The 16,293-nt window shown below is 38.7% G+C and overlaps 1 protein-coding gene across 7 annotated transcripts in view; it reads right to left on the bottom strand.

Moving 5' to 3' along the window:
• The window catches only part of MEIS2 (Meis homeobox 2), a 181,040-nt gene that overhangs the window by 151,939 nt on the left and 12,808 nt on the right, over positions 1 to 16,293 (bottom strand). For all 7 annotated transcript variants that reach the window (XM_037900516.2, XM_037900518.2, XM_027831500.3 and 4 more), the window contains exon 7: positions 12,618 to 12,732. In XM_037900516.2, the coding sequence (XP_037756444.1) occupies positions 12,618 to 12,732 (115 nt within the window). The remainder of the gene's footprint in view (positions 1 to 12,617; positions 12,733 to 16,293) is intronic.

Raw genomic sequence — 16,293 nt, 5'->3', positions numbered from 1 at the left:
TCATGCTTTTCTCTCTTCCCTTTTTCCGCTGCTCCTGTGACCATTCCTCTCTTGTCCGTGGCTGGCACATTGTGGGCTCATTGGTGCCTTATAGGCCCAACCCCACAATGGGAGTCATGTGGCACCATATCACCCAATAGGAGCCTTGAGAGGCATTGTGTCATAAGATTACCCAGGCCTTTAAGGGTTTGTAGAGCACATTCTCTGCAATGGATCCGCTCCTCCCTGCCCCTTTTAGTGTCATTAGTCCTACGGGGTCTTTGTGCTCAGGCGAGTGCAAGAACTGCAACTGTGGGTGGCTCCTGTGAAAGCACAATGGGGAGGGATCTGTGTGCCTTTAACCCCTTGCACACCTGTGCAGCGACCAGCTACTATATTGGAGTACACTCCCAAAGCAGCTGTGAAACTGCTAGGACATAAGATTACATTTACTACATCAGCCGCTGGCAGCAATTCACCACCCCGACCTCCCCAGGAAATCTGAAATAAACATTGGTAGAATTATAACAGAATTAAGTGCATTGATTTTAAAAGGAATCTAGGAAAAAAGAGGATCGTTTCTGTACTTTTACAAAGCTATGTAGAAATGGCCCTGGCAAGAGTTATTTCCCTTTGTCCCTTAAAATATGAGAAAATATGATGATGCTCCCTTTAAAAGATTAATTTCTTTAGAATTTAATATTAAAATATTATTAACATTTACTTATAGTTTTAAGATGAGCTCTTGTTTTTGTTCCTGGAGATATGGTATGTGTATCAAGAGCTCAGTTGCACTTTCTATAGGAATTTCTCCTATGAAATTAACAGCAATGTAAATTTTAATAATAAAGGCCCATATTCTGGTCTCAATTGCATAGGTGTGCAACCCCAGACTCTGCGAAACGGATATGGATTTGGGACCAGATCCTGCTCCTGTTCAAGTCACACAGTTGCTATTGACATCAGTGGAAGCAGGATCAGGACCTTATATAGATAATCTCCCCCTACATTCAAAAACATTTCCACTCCTTTGAATAGGGAAGACCTTTCTTCCAGCTGATTCTAGCCCCCTTTCTTGGAAAATGTCTCCTTGAATGCCCAGTGAAGAGTCTGCCACTGGCCCAAAATCAAAAGAGAGCTTTTATGAATAGCGCAACTATGGAATGTGTCTTGTATTTGGTGCATTTAACAACGTTATTATAAGTAACTTCTGTGGAAAACCATGGTACTACAGCTATATTCACAAGGACCAAAATGAAAGGGAACTGTAATGATAAACTATATTGTGTGTAAATTTTTTCTTTATAATTTCCCCCGCAGCAAAACGGATGCATTGTATGTGATATTTGGCAAAAAGAAACTCTAAAATATCAAGCAGGCTATTCATACTAGTGCTTCCAGTTTTGATGCCCTAAACCTGCTTTCTTAGCCACCACTGTCTGTGTGCACACTGCAGACTCTTAGGCAATGGAGCAAGGAGTATACTCGATCTTCCCGTGCCAATATGAGGAAAATCAATGTCAATGTCTAAAAGACAGAACTGCTGGTGCACGAGAACACTAAACACTACAACCCGCTGTATAGCTCTAGAGTGTTAAAGGCAATCCTCCAGAAACACACACACACACACACAAAATCAAAACAAAACATTGGTTTGGAACAAATCCTGCAATACATAACTGCCCTTGGGTGCTCTTGTAGATAAAAGGGAGTGCAAACACAAACACAGAGTTTCCCTGAGTTGTTCAAATTAAATATGTTTGTTCAAGAAAAAAATGTGTAATGGGAAGACATGCTTACATAATGACAAATCAAAGTCTAATACATTGAAGACATTATTCCAAACATTTCACCTTCATGTACAGATTGCCTAGTAACGGTACCCAGGTCTATGCTCTTTCTGGTGATTGACTTTCTAAATGTTGAAAATGTAGACCTCACTATTTAAAAATCAGTCTGCAATGTTAAGGCTATTTCTCTTACCAACTTCTCTGTATTGAAAGAGGAGAGAGTGTCTAAACAAGCAATAAAATACCTAGATATATTGCCAATGCTGCTCTTGCTTTGATTTCACAGTTACTAATAACATAATAATACTCAGCACTTCTATATAACCATCCATCTAAGTATATCAAAGCACTGCACTAATGTTAATTGACTGAGCCTCACAGCACCCTTGCACAGTAGCTAAATACTATTGCCCCCATTTTACTGATGGGGAAAGTGGATCACAAAGAGGTAACATAACTTGCACAAGGTCACACAAATAGACTTCAGAATCGTGCAATTAGTTGCACGTGGGCAGACAGCCACGTCCATAGAGAGGGCCACTGAAGCAGCTGTCATCTGTGTGCAACAAATTGCAGAACTGAGGCATTAGAGCCTGATCTAAAGCCCTCTAAAGTCAAGGGGAGTCTTTCCATTGACTTCAATGGGCCTTGGATCGTGCCCTGAGTCAGTGCCAGAGCTATGGTTAGAACCCCTGTCTCCTAGTACTGTGCTTTAACCTGTACACCACACTGCCTTCCTATAAAAATCTCAAATACCAGAGGTTAAATTTTCAGCTGTGCCTTCCCCTGACATGAGAAGTTGCACGCACAGGGTTTCCACATGCGTGTTTTTTCACATTACATTTTTATGCATGTAAAACTTCTGATTTTCATTTACATAGGCTGTTTGCATGTTTGAATAAATGTATGCACCAAAACTTGTGGGAGCAAAATTGCAGGCGCAAGTATAGATGCTGCTTTTGAGAATTTTGCAGCAAATATTTAGCCAATAATCTGATTAAAATAATGAACCTTCTTAAAAAGTAAAAATGTCTCTGTCAGCTAAGACTCAGCTGTGTGACTCTTATTTTCACAGCGTGTGAGAGTGGACCAACATGAGGGACACAACTACATAAAAGCAGAGGTGGAAGCTTGAAAATATGCAAAATTGATTTCTCTAGCATATAGAAAATTTCTGGAACCTCAGCCTCAGGATTAAGCATCTCTGATATCAACTACCTACAGTAAGAAGTAATAGCATTGTAGTTTTGTGAGGGTCCCCAAAGTGAGTGACATACCTTCTGATCAGATACAGAGGTAAGTCTGAATGCAGATTAAACCAATGTATATATTAAATGGTTTACAACCATTTAAGATTCAGTTGGTTGGAAAATGCAAAACTGTAAACAGATATGTCAATCTGCATTAAGAAATGAGTAAAGATGACTGTCAAATTCCTTCCACCCACTCCCAAACCTAAAATGTCCCCAGAAGCTGGAGAAATCACAGAATGGTTGTCCGCCACTCTTACCAGGCAAAGTAAAGACAATAAGACAAAAAGCACATGTATTACAATGTGTATCGCCATAATGCAGTGTTTGACGCTCTAGAGGGCCTTCAACAAGTACTGTACAGCCAAAAATCAATTGAAAATCAGCATGATAACAGAGCATGAGTTGCCCTGTAATAGCCTTAAGACCCCCAAGGCTATATGGGTCCCTTTCATCTGCCACATTGCACTGACTCTAGGGGAGCCTCACTTCCCCTCCCTGAGCACTCTAGACACGTCTGTATCTTTTACCTATTGCTTTTACCTTACATAGTAAGGGGAGCTGACAGCCTTGCTGGATCTTCTTAGCTTTTAAAAGCAGAATTTGATTTAGTTGTTTTGTTAGCATCATCTTTCTTCTTTTCTTGAAGCGCCCCCTTCTTTAATCAGCCAAATGATTTCAGACTATAAATATTCTTGGTTCTAAGAGACAGGCTACATCTAATTATACGATTGAATATTTCAGCAGTAGGTCCTATATCCTGTGAATTCCAGCTTGTACTTCAACATCCTCCCCCGCCTCCCCCCCTCCAAGTAGTTTTTAAAAAATCACTGTTGAGGTCCATGCAAATTGTTATGTATGAAACAACAAAGTAGTTCTACAAATATTTCACTCATATGGTAGATTTCATTTCAATATTTCTTTAATTACTTTCCAACAATGTCTGCTTTCTGTTGAATTTACACTACTACTTGGCATTTGGTGCAACCCCCAAAAGATAAGATACATATGTCCCCTATTCACAGTCTTGGCATTTTTACCTTAACTCAGTCATCTAAGTGATTGGTTTGAAAATTACCTTGCTGATTAGCTGGGTTTCCTGGTAATATATAGTGTTAATCCTTAAATTTTGAATATGACATAAGGTATACAAATGTTCTGTCTGACTCAACAGCAACATATCACGGCTTAAGGAGGACATGTACGCTGATCTCTGTGAGGGAAGGAAGAGCTAATTGGGAGTTAGATTCAGTGTGATTATCAGCTTGTTTATGATAAGGGAGTACTCTTCTGAATGGCACTGTAAATTCATCCCTGATTGTGGTGTTAAACCACAGCTCATGTTTTTCCCCTTTTTGTTTGGTTATAAGGAGCTGTATACTATTTTCAGCAGATGACAATGTCATGCTTTGAATTTCTTCAGTCACAAGAAAATTAATCAATCACATGAACCTGTTGTCAGATTTCAACTCTCTCATGGCAGAAAGCACACATTTTTTATGTCTACTAAAGAATACATTTTAGTAATTTTTCCCCATGTCATTATGAACATTAGACTGACCCAATTAATAGGAAATTTTTCTATGCTGCTGGAACAGACCGTGCTACAGAAAGAGCCATTTGCACAACCTGTTCATGATTATGGGCCATAAGGACACAAAGATGGCATAGACATTTGTGGACCATCTGAATTCTTATACGGAAAAGAAAAAAAAGAATGACTTTAGCTGACTGTCGTGGGTCATGTTTTTTAATCCAGAGTATTGGACAAGTAACACAGCAACAAGAGCTGATCATTTTGTTTAATCACCTTTTGGATCTTTGCCAGATGGTCTCTATTGAGAGCGCTGCAAACAGAGAGAGATGAACTGCGTCTAACATGCCACTAGAGCTTTCCCGTAAATGTCTGAGAACTGAATCCAACAAGAATTTAGTCTCAGAGCAGAAAGGGATACATTTAAAAACTATGTGCATTAACTATACTTTTCCCCATAGAATCCTCACTTGGCATGAATAATTTACCCACTCTTATGCTAATGGGATCATGAAAGTATCCCTCTGTCTTTAGTGCAGCTATTCTCAGCTTTCAGTAATTACCCCACCCAGTGAAAATAACATGGCTTCTGCATTCGAATGGCCTACTAGTACCTGACAATTAGAAAGATCATGGCTGACAGTGGAATGGTCCAGAAATGGACACACAAGCTCCAGTAGCCTGAGGGTTGGTTGGGGGGGGGGAAAAATGTTCTATTGTACTATATTCTTTAGTTGCTTAGGATCAACACAGCATTTAAAGGAATATCTTCTGGCTCTCTTTCTCTCTTGCTCTCTCCTTTTGTTTAGTGAAATAGAATTAATTGTCAAAATACCTTAATAATAATTTTTAAAGCTCACTACGTCACTGATGATAAAATTAGGATTTTTAAATCAGCATGGCCTTGTTAAACAAGTGAAGGGGAGGGGAAATTACAAAATCAATTATAAGTGTCCTTCAGTATCTCAGAATTTAATCAGCTAGATGAAGAAAAATCCTCCAGCATTTTGTTAAAAAAAAAAAAAGTTTAAAAAAATCTGTTACATAGAACTAGTCTTTGACCTCTGTCCACAGCACACCATGCTAGGTAGTTCACTGTGTAAAAATTATCAGGCTAAAACATCTGGGAAAGAAAGCTATGAAACAGCAGGGAATGTGGCTGGTTTATTGTTTATCTTTTGTTTATGAGGCAGTATTCAAGTTTAATTACTACTCTAAATTAAACTCTAACAGGCATCAGGAGACATCCCTTTACACGACTTAAGTTAAAAAAAAATCCAGAGATTCCAACACTAGATCTTTCAAATAAGTTAACATATATAGGAAGAAATTAGTCAGACTGTAACAACCCAGGAAGGCATTTAAACACTTGCACTTACTACTGCATGTTTGAGAGTGTTGAATTATGAAAAACATTAATATTGTAACAGACAGATACTTTTACAATTTGGCAAATAAAATAATAGCTAACATTTTGAGGGGGGCTGGGTTAGATCTGGCAGAGGGTGTGGGGGTGGGAAAGACCTTAAGGGAAATCTTACCCTCTGCATTTGAAAAAAGCAAAGCAAAAACAAAATGATAAAGGCAAAAGTAAATATCCCACCATTAGCAATCTCTTCAGCAATATTATTTGGTTATTTTCTTTTGAGCTTTCATGTGGAGAAGGGAGAAAAGAAGTTCACTGTGTTTACCATTAACAGTAAGTGACCAGTTTGGGATGAACTTAGCTGTAGGAAAAATAAAAGTTAAAAACAACTAGCAAAAGATTATTCCAGATGGCATCTGTCATATTGTATCTAGGGGTATTTTAAAGAGATTCCTGCCACTATGACAACATTCCATTGACAGAGTTTTCCTAAGCTGCATTTGAAACCCCAGCACAACATAGTTAGAACACATAGTAAATGTTATCTAATAACTTGTATATTTGTAGGAAAAAAAACATTTTTGCATATAACTATGTGGGTTGGAAACTAAGAGAGTAAGATGTAAGTCTTAAAATGTATTATAATATTTTAAGAGCTCACTCACCTCTAAGCTTTAAATTCAATAAAAGGTGGGGATCTGCAGTTTTCACCAGTATAATGACTAGAAAACTGTACAATAAATAAAAGAGATTTACTATGAAATTCTAGCCCCATTAACTGGTTGAAAGGTAGGGACATAAATGGTAAAAAAAAAAACAAAAAAAAAAACCAAACACAAAATGTACTTGTTCACACAATTGAATAAAAGAAAAGAAAGATGGGTGGATACTAATATGTGAATATATTTAGCTAAACTGTTTCTGGCAGCACTATGGTTAATGTGCATGTGGTGTGCAGTGTGAGCTCAGCAGTTACTGGGCCAAATGTCTCAGTATTTCTGGGAATTCTGCCTATTCACAGTGCAGGGATTGTTCAATTGCTGCAAAATGTACAAAATGAATTTTACAAAAATGAATTGTAAGGAAGGCCCCATTACAACGATTTTACAGCAAAGATGTCAACATCAATTTTTCTCTCATGCATAGCTAATGATTAAAACAGCATATTCCATTTGCCTAAGATAATTTATTTCATATTGGCACATCAAAATATTGAAATACAATGTTATCTTTACTCTACCCTTATTATTCATTGCTGCTGAACCCACACTATTGTTCAAGCCATGAAAAATAAAACAAACTTGGCAAGAAATACTTAAAACAAAGGCTCATCAATATTCTCCAATTTGTCAACATCTCAATTACAGCGATGGGAAAAAAATGTAAATTTCATGTGCTCTAAACACTGAGGGGTCTATTCTCCTGTCAATGCACATGCGTAACTCCCATCACCATTAATGGGAATTACTCATACCCATCAACACAAGGACAGGCCCCAAAAACTTGAAAGGAAAAGATGAATTAATAAGAGCTACTTTCTTCCTGTGTCTTCCTCAACTGAAAAAAAAAATCATTGTTCTTTAAGAATTGTTCATAGTGCACATAGTTTACCTTTAGGAAAATAGTGCCTTTAGAAATGATGCATCTCCAGTAAAGCTTTCTTTATGAGGAAGTTTGCTTTTTCACAACAGAATCTGGGGTTTACTTTCAAGCAACAAAATGATAGTTTTTCACCAATAAAACTGTATCTCCACTATATAAGGTTTAAGGTGAGACGGTCTGAAGATATAAGAAGATATGCATACAATCCAATGCATGCATATCTACACACGATATTTAAAAGAATAATGGGAAAAAACATCATAAATGCATGTTGTTTTGTAATAGCAAAGTTTGGGTATGAAAATTCAATTGCATACTGTGTATGAACACATTGCATTATTTAATACAACTCCTCCTTTCTGGATCTATTATGATTTGGTTTCAAAGCAGACTCATTTTACATATGCCTACTGTGTTAGTATAGTTTCAATATCAAGAAAGGCCTTTTCTGACTTACCAACTCATGGTGTTTCCAAATTCATATATCATAATGTATTACACAATGAACAAGAAACTCACCCAGAGTAACTTTTCCAATGTGCATCAACCCAAAGATGTAACCTAGGATAAGCATGTGTGATTTCAGTCAATATCTCTGTTGACTTTGCCCTGAAGCAGATAATTAATCTTTCCCGCAGAAAGCTAGTGTGGGCAAATCAGTGGGACAAAACATCAGACTACCACAGAAAAATGTTTAAAGACTATTTAAGATATTTTCTGAACAAATGGTGCTCAGATCCTCTCTACAGTTGGCCAAAGCTTGCTCACCTTACTCACACACGTAGATCCATCGATGCCAGTGGAACTACTCACATGAGTAAGGCAAGCAGGATTTGATCCCATCTTGTTAAGTTTTCTGCTATACGCTGCAGAACGAGCTTCCTGCCTTTGGCTTGTAACATATGCACAAGTTTACCTCTTTGGGTCTGATAGTGAGAGGTGCTGAACATCTGTATAAATATGTCCATATACGTCTGTAATGTCTGCATAAATAAAGTGAAATGGGAGGAGTTGGGGGACCCCGTGAACATGAGACTCTGGGGCCCAGATTTCTCTCAACAGGCCTGCTTGTGGGTGCTTAGCACCTCTAAGGATCGAGCCCTTTGACTTAAAAAACTAAAAATGTGGCAAACCAGGTATACAATCCTGGTGTCATAAAATACGAAACTAAAACTATTCTCCAGTGATTTCCTGTAGACCACATGTTTTTAAACCTTAAAAAAGATTGATTTCCTGCTTTTCATGCATAAGCTGCCATATTCATTATTTGAAATATCCCATAAAGAAATTAAATAAGAATTAAAGTTTGTGGGTGACATATCCCTCACCATGGCATAAACCAATACAGAATACTAGAAGTAGCTAGCATTTTAAAGCAATAATTTGGACATTACATATGCAAAGGCACATTTTACTTTATTCTGCAAAGAATAAGGAAAATGTAGCACCCCAAAAGACTTACAGATTTTTTCCCCCCAATGAAATGGCTGCATGCTAAAGCCTCACACACCTTTTAATGTGCTGCTTAGGGGTTTACACATATATTCCCTGCCAAAAACCCTAGGGTCTTCTATCTCTCCTCCCCTTCTCTCAGCCCCTTTCCTGCTATCTCCCTTGCCATAACTCAACTAACCCAACAGAACCAGTCAGTTTTAAATTTCAGTTGGGACCCCAGTGACCTGTTAATGAATCTACAGAGAGGAGAAAAACTCACAGTGTTGAGTTATGCCTGGTGTTGCTAGCTGACTTAGAGTCAGAAATGCTTGAAGCGTTAACGTAATTGCAAGAATGTGAAAAATGAAGCGTTGGGCTCCTGAGCAAAGCGAAAGGTCAAAGCAAGCCTTACACAAAACAAGTCTCTGGAAGATGGCCTCATTAGACCATTAAATCAGCTTCTCCTTTCCCCCCCTCCTTTGTAAAATGTTTTGAATGTTTTATTTTTATTATTAGATGTATTTAACCCTTTCTCCCTTTCACTGGGGGAAAAAAAGCTGATTATATTTACCACATTATTTACTATTCACTACAATAGTATTTTGTGACATTGACCTGGGTCTGTGAATCTGAACCAGGCTAAAGTCAATAAATGCTTGGTAGATTACAGGTCACTAGTAGTTATGTTTGTTAGATGATCGATACAGCATATAGTGTAGTTTCCCCTTGTACAGCTGAGGTGACATGCTAAAAACAACATAGACACTCACCACTAATAAAATTAGGATAATATTTCATCATTCACTGCCTGAAGGCCCTTTTTGTAACTCTTTCAGTGCCAAAATATTTTAACTAATTTCAAACTTCCCCTACATTAACCCTTTTGATGCTGAATGAGCAGCCACTGTGCTGTGGCATTCTGGGTCAGATACTGCACTCCTTAAACAGGAAAAACTCCCATATGACTTAATGCTTTCCAGTCACAACATCATGGGAGGAGCCCTTTGTGTGGATCTACCTTGTCCTGCACAGAGGGTCAACAACATCGATGGCACCATCCACCCATCACCAGATCCCACTGACCTTCCCTTGAGGGTGAGAGCTGGAACTGAGAACGGGTGGGTCAGGGGAATGAGTCGGAGGATCAGGAAAGGAAGGGCCAGGAGGGCCAGGAAAGAGTGGGAGGTCAAGAGGCAGGACTGAGGAGGAGCAATGTGGATCACTTACCTCTGCCACCCCACCTGACACTGGCAGAAAAGCCACTGGGATATTAATGCAATCTGAGGCTGCATTAACTCTTTCATGAACTCTTCCATCCCAGAGAAACCCCATTGGAGGAGTGGTGCCCCAGAGGCAGCAGCAAAGGAGAGCCTTGGCAATGCAGTTTCAGTGGAGCCAAATGATCAGAGAGGCAGCAAGGGTCAGACAAGTGGGTCCCAGACCTGGAGGAGAGGCACAGATTCTCCTCACAGATGGCTGTGGCCTCTTTCAGATTCTGGGGATCCGTGTGGCTTGGGGATAGAACCACTGCCTTTTCAGTAGTTATGAGGCCAATCCTGTCCCTCCAATGGAACAATCCAAGGAAAATTCAACAAGGGGACTCTTGCAGAATTTTCTTCCAGTAGGCACCCTCTTGTAATTTCCCTGGGAGGATGGGAGAGGGGAGGCATATCGGCCATAGTCTTCAATTGGGAGTTTTACCTAAACATCACAGGAGTGTGCATCTTTCAAGTGCGAGAAGCTGATTGGAGTCCTGACATTCAATTTGTAGATTGGCACTTCAAACGGAAACATAGCAGGTAGATGGGGACGCACTTTAGGTTATGTTTTTTCCCAGCACACCAGGCAACACTCAGGTGATTAAATTGGTGCCTACACAGGAGCCTACTGGATGCCTAAATAAGTATACTATATTTGTGAGTGTATAATACCACAGACCATAACTTAGAATGATAGATCTTATATCTTGCTACCTTAGGTTGACCTCTGCCTATGCTTCATACCAAATAATGAGGTCAGCCTAGGAGTATTTGCTGAGAGCCCCTAGATTTACATGCCTGGAGATTAGAAGTTGGGTATTCAGGTGCAGCATCCCATGACCATGGAACTCACTCCTGCTGGCTATCAACCAGAGCTCAAATTTTCTGTCCTCCAAGCTGCAGTACAAGACATGTCTTTGTGGTCAAACATTGTCTGATGATGGACCATCACTGAATTATTTATGGTTGTTGGGAGTAGAGCATGAACACGGGTATGGGACCTATGTGTCCTGCTTGGGATGGACAGTTTAGATTAATGCATTGATGTATTTAAGTTATGTCATATTCCCGAATGCCACAGGGATGGGCGCTTTAAAAGTAAATAAATAAATAAATGTAAATATTCCACTAAATCATCAGCATTTTAGTGAAAAGAAATCCCTGTTGATTATATCTATATCTATAAACCATAAAGTTTGATAGTGAATTACTAGAGTTTTCACTGACCTGCTGCTTTATAACTAAAGCCTTCCTTGTCATTAGTTGCTGTGGCTGTTATAGTTCATTACAGGCCTGGTCCAAATCCAGTTAAAGTCAATGGAATGACTCCCATTGACTTAAGGCCTGATCCAACTCCCATTGAAGTTAATAAAAAGATTCTGCATAACTCAAATGGGAGTAAGATCAAACCCTATATCATAGCCACTTCTACTTTCTAGTAGCAATAATCCAAATGCACCCTGTACAAATAATCTATAACAATTGACCCAGTTCAATATACCAAAGAGAAACTGCTACTACCACACTGAACCTCGGGAGTGTTTAAAATGTGAACCCAGATCAAAATCCAAAAATTACAGTGAGCCTCACCTATACAAGATATTCCACCAAAACTCAATTTCTGAACACCTGGGGCCTGACTCTCCACTGCCCTGCACCTTGCACAGTCATTTACACCCATGCCAAGTGAGTGCAAAGCAGGTGTAACATGTTCCCCAGTCCGAGTGGCAGTGTTTGACACCCACTTGGTACAGGCAGAAATGGCTGAACAAGGTGCAAAGCTGTGAAGAATCGGCATTCCTGAACTTTGGAGACTCGGGGGGAGGGGGTTTCGAAGACTAGATTTGGACTTGAATTTTGCAGCCTGAGTCTGTCTCTATCAAGCATTCAAAATTCATGTTTTCAGAAAAAATATTATACAGGCAAACACTGCACAAGATTTTTTTCAGTCAGTCAGAGCTGACTTCTGCATCTTTCTTATATGATGTAACAGATTTACGGCTTGCTATAGGAGTCCTTTTATAGCTAATATTACACGTTAAATTCTCTGTTTACAGGCCAGTACAAACTACTGCATCACAGCTGGAGAGTATGCCTGTCATTTTATTTACTTACACCACTCAAAAATAAACTGCAGATAACCAAATTTGTAAAGGAATTGGCAGAACTAATCAATTGTTATTACAAAGCTTGTTTGAAGATTAGATATTTCGCTTTGAAATAATAATAAAATGCAGCTAAGTAGGTTAAGAAAAGGAAATAGTGTCTCCCTAAGTTACCGCTGATTACATTGCAAGCCTGCCACTCCATGTTTACACTAAGGCAGATGTACTGATATCATAAAAAAGCCAAAGTTATTTTAGTCATGCCTACTTTGCACAGGGAAAAAGTTTGACCTTTTACCTTGCTCACTGCTGTTGTCTCCACTCTGGGAAGCATGGCCCCCACTGGAGGGCCCCGGTGTGCCTGCTGAATGCGTTGAGGTTGCATCATCGTGGTCTCTCCAAGATGAAGGGTTCTGGTGTCAGAATGCCAAGGAATTTTTTCCACAGTTCCCATTCCAATAGCAAATGAGGAACAGAAAGAAAACAGAGGGGGAGGGAGGGAAAGTATACACATTAGCATTTGTGAAACGTGCCAAATACTGATACTGTTTGTACAATGTAATATGTCTTCAGCAGTTAGAAGTGGAGGACATACAAAGATTTATTTGGTAAAATAAAGGACCGATTTTTACTCTTCCAACAGCTATCTGGGATTAATTGTTTTAATAGTAGAGCAGTAAAACACTTCTGCCAAAAGTTTTAGTATTTCCTGATGAACTATTTGCAGATGAGTTGACATGTTTTTTTCTCTAATACTTGAAGCTCAAACTGGAGTGGGTGTAGTGCCACATTTTCTCCCATTTTTGCCACATCTGGTTAGGTGAGGGGGATTTTTTTTTTTTAAGTATTTTAAAAAGAAAAAGAAAAAGTGGATGGGAGAGGAGCATACCGTCACACCCCTCTCTCCTCCACCAGTTTGAAAGTTGGAAATACTTCAAGCAAACACAGAGCTATGGGAAAAATAAGCTCCCTCTGAAATACATTATATACTAGTAAAGAATTTTTTTCTTCAATATGACACATTTTTAAAGACTTTCTAGATGTATCGCTCTTTAACAGTTCACTTACAAGAACTGTCAAGCATAATCACCAGGTGATTATATAAAATAATATATATGGTGATTTTTATGTAATTCTTTCTACATTAATACACATAAAATACAATAAAAAAGAATGTAAAAGACAGACATATGAAATTTGACAATACTTGGCTAAGTAAGACTTCTACTACTGTACTTCAGTCACATAACTCATGATAGCTTTTAATTTATTGAGTATTGGTTTTCCTGGAGTGAAGAACTCCTATTTAAAAGGATAAGTGAGGAAAACTGAAAGTTACAGTTCAGTGCTACTTTGTTGAATGTAGTCTCCTCCTGGTCCTCCTCCCCTTTCCTGATCATTCCCAATACCCTGCTGTTGCTTAAAGGAAAACAGGAATTCTACTGTACAGGAAGAGCTTTATCAGCACCACATGAAGGCAGGCAAGAGATGGAATTTCCTCTGGCAAAAAAGGAGAGTAAGAACACATGAAACAGATCAGACTTGGGGCTGGACCTGCATTACTTGTCACCTGTATGTGACAACTTAGATTAAGCACACTGTAACACTTTCAGACAAGAAAAGTTTTGAAAAATAAAAAATCTTGGTTGAGAAAATAATGCACACCCTAAGCTACTACAACATCAGCTAATACCGAGAACTGTGAATGGTGTATGCTGATGCATATACAGCCTGATTCCCACCTCACTGACACCAATGTAAATCAGAAGTAAATCAAATAAAATCAGTGGATTTACCCTGAGTAAAACCAGTGTACGTGTGATCAGAATCAGGCCCTGTATATACAATGAACCCTGTCTAGGTAATCTCCCAAAACTGATTGCTACCACATGCATTACAGCAATATATAGTGGAACAGCCAGATAATATTTTTCTCCAAACCCAACCAAACTTTTCGGGCCTGATTCAAAGCCCACTGTAGTCAATTAAACGACTTCCATTGACTTCAACAGGCTTTGGATCAGACCCTAAGTAATTAAAAACTAATAGGGAGCCAAATCCTGCTTGCCTTTTGTCCCACTCAAATCAATTGGACAACACGAATGAGAAAACCAGGCAGGATTTGTCCCAGGATCCACAACAGCCATAACCCATCAGCACGGCTGACAGGATTTAGGATACAAACTCTCTTGAATTAACTCACATACTTTCTCTAATATAGAACTGCAACAAAGACTCTCAAAAATTACTGATTACACAGTAGTATTATATGTTTGTTGAGACAGTTGTAGCAACTAAATCCACCAAAAGCTAATTATCGCCATCCCAAAAACCATAATAAAAAGTATGTTACCATCATGTCGCAAAGTCAGGTGAAAATGAAAACAAAAAGAAAGATGAAAAGTCTAAAGAGTCGAAGCAGCTTAGATGTTATTAAAAAATAGACTATGAATGAAAATAAAGTCGGGGGGGGGGGAGTTCAGACAGAAATAAAATGCAAAGACTGAGCAAGTTTCTTTGCAGCCTGGATTAAAACAAGAGTTGTGCCTATGAGCTCCTCTTTTTATCTCTGAGTTAGGAAACCACTCAAATAGCTTCAAGCTGAAGGCAAACAGCAGACAGGAGCTCTTCAGCCCTCTGCAGCCTCTTAGCGTCAGCTGTTTGCCGGATGGTAATCAGATAAAGAGCTAGAAGAAATACATGAAAAAGGAAAGAAACAATAGCATGGCATGAGTTTAGCCCTCCAACAACATCAGGCTGGAACCTTCTTTTAGAATATAATAATTGCAACATGTTCACCTAGGCTAAACTTTTCAGAGAACACAGCAAGTTATGTTAATTTTATGCACTGCAGGCTCTCTCAAGCTGGTTGCTGTTAAAGCTCCTTACCATACATATGAAAATTACAATAATTAAACAGTAACACCTCAGTTATGTTTTAAGGCAAATATCATCCAAACCTATCATACGGTATTAAAAAGCTGGACCTGTCTTCTGTTCCGAAAATGTAATGATGTGGAAAGCATCACTGAATCGGACTTCCTGCAGCTGAAAACCCTATCTGTTTATACCAGTCCAAGTTGTGCTTGACCTCAGTTTGTGGACCAAGTTTTAGAAAGACAGACTGTATTGATTTGGAACTCAGTGTATTCCTTGTGACGCGCGCTTCTTGAGGAAAAGAATTTGGCAGCATTTTATGGAGAGATAAAAATAATAAAGTGGTTATTTACAAGTTGCAATCATAGAATACTAAGAATATGTTAAGCACAGGGAAATTAACTACACTTTTGTATTATAAAAACTGTGATCAGTAACCATAAGGGTGGATCATGAGGCACCACTATTTTTCTTTGGATTAAGATATGTGTGTGTGTGTGTAATCCAACTTCTGACTTTTTTTCCTAGACAGGTTCCAACTTTGCATCCCTCAAGAAAAACTTCCTGACCACATTCCCAGTCATTTGCAGTAATTTTATGAATACTGAAGCAAAAGTGGTACCCAAATATACATTTTAAGAGAATTACTCTGATGGAACTAATCAATACAATGTATTATGCATATAGAGAGCTGCCCCCAAAAACCCACTGAAGTTAATGGCAGTTTTTCCATTGACTTCATTGGGCTTTGGATCAGGCCCACCGTGTTGCTCTAAAAAGAAAAGGAGGACTTGTGGCACCTTAGAGACTAACCAATTTATTTGAGCATAAGCTTTCGTGAATCCGATGAAGTGAGCTGCAGCTCACTAAAACTTATGCTCAAATAAATTGGTTAGTCTCTAAGGTGCCACAAGTACTCCTTTTCTTTTTGCGAATACAGACTAACATGGCTGCTACTCTGAAACCACTCTAAAAAGAGTTATAGATAGATAGAATTGCTATATAAACTGTTAACGGGGCTTCTTATCAATTTGTGAATAATGTTGTTAGCTTTAAAAATGTGCTTTGCAGAGGAAGATCAAATAATCCTAGGAGAG

The sequence above is a fragment of the Chelonia mydas genome, chromosome 6, assembly GCF_015237465.2.
Source record: "Chelonia mydas isolate rCheMyd1 chromosome 6, rCheMyd1.pri.v2, whole genome shotgun sequence".
In the NCBI taxonomy this organism is placed as follows: domain Eukaryota; kingdom Metazoa; phylum Chordata; order Testudines; family Cheloniidae; genus Chelonia; species Chelonia mydas.
The sequence above is the reverse complement of the archived record's forward strand: the minus strand, read 5'-3'. Positions and strand labels throughout refer to the sequence as shown.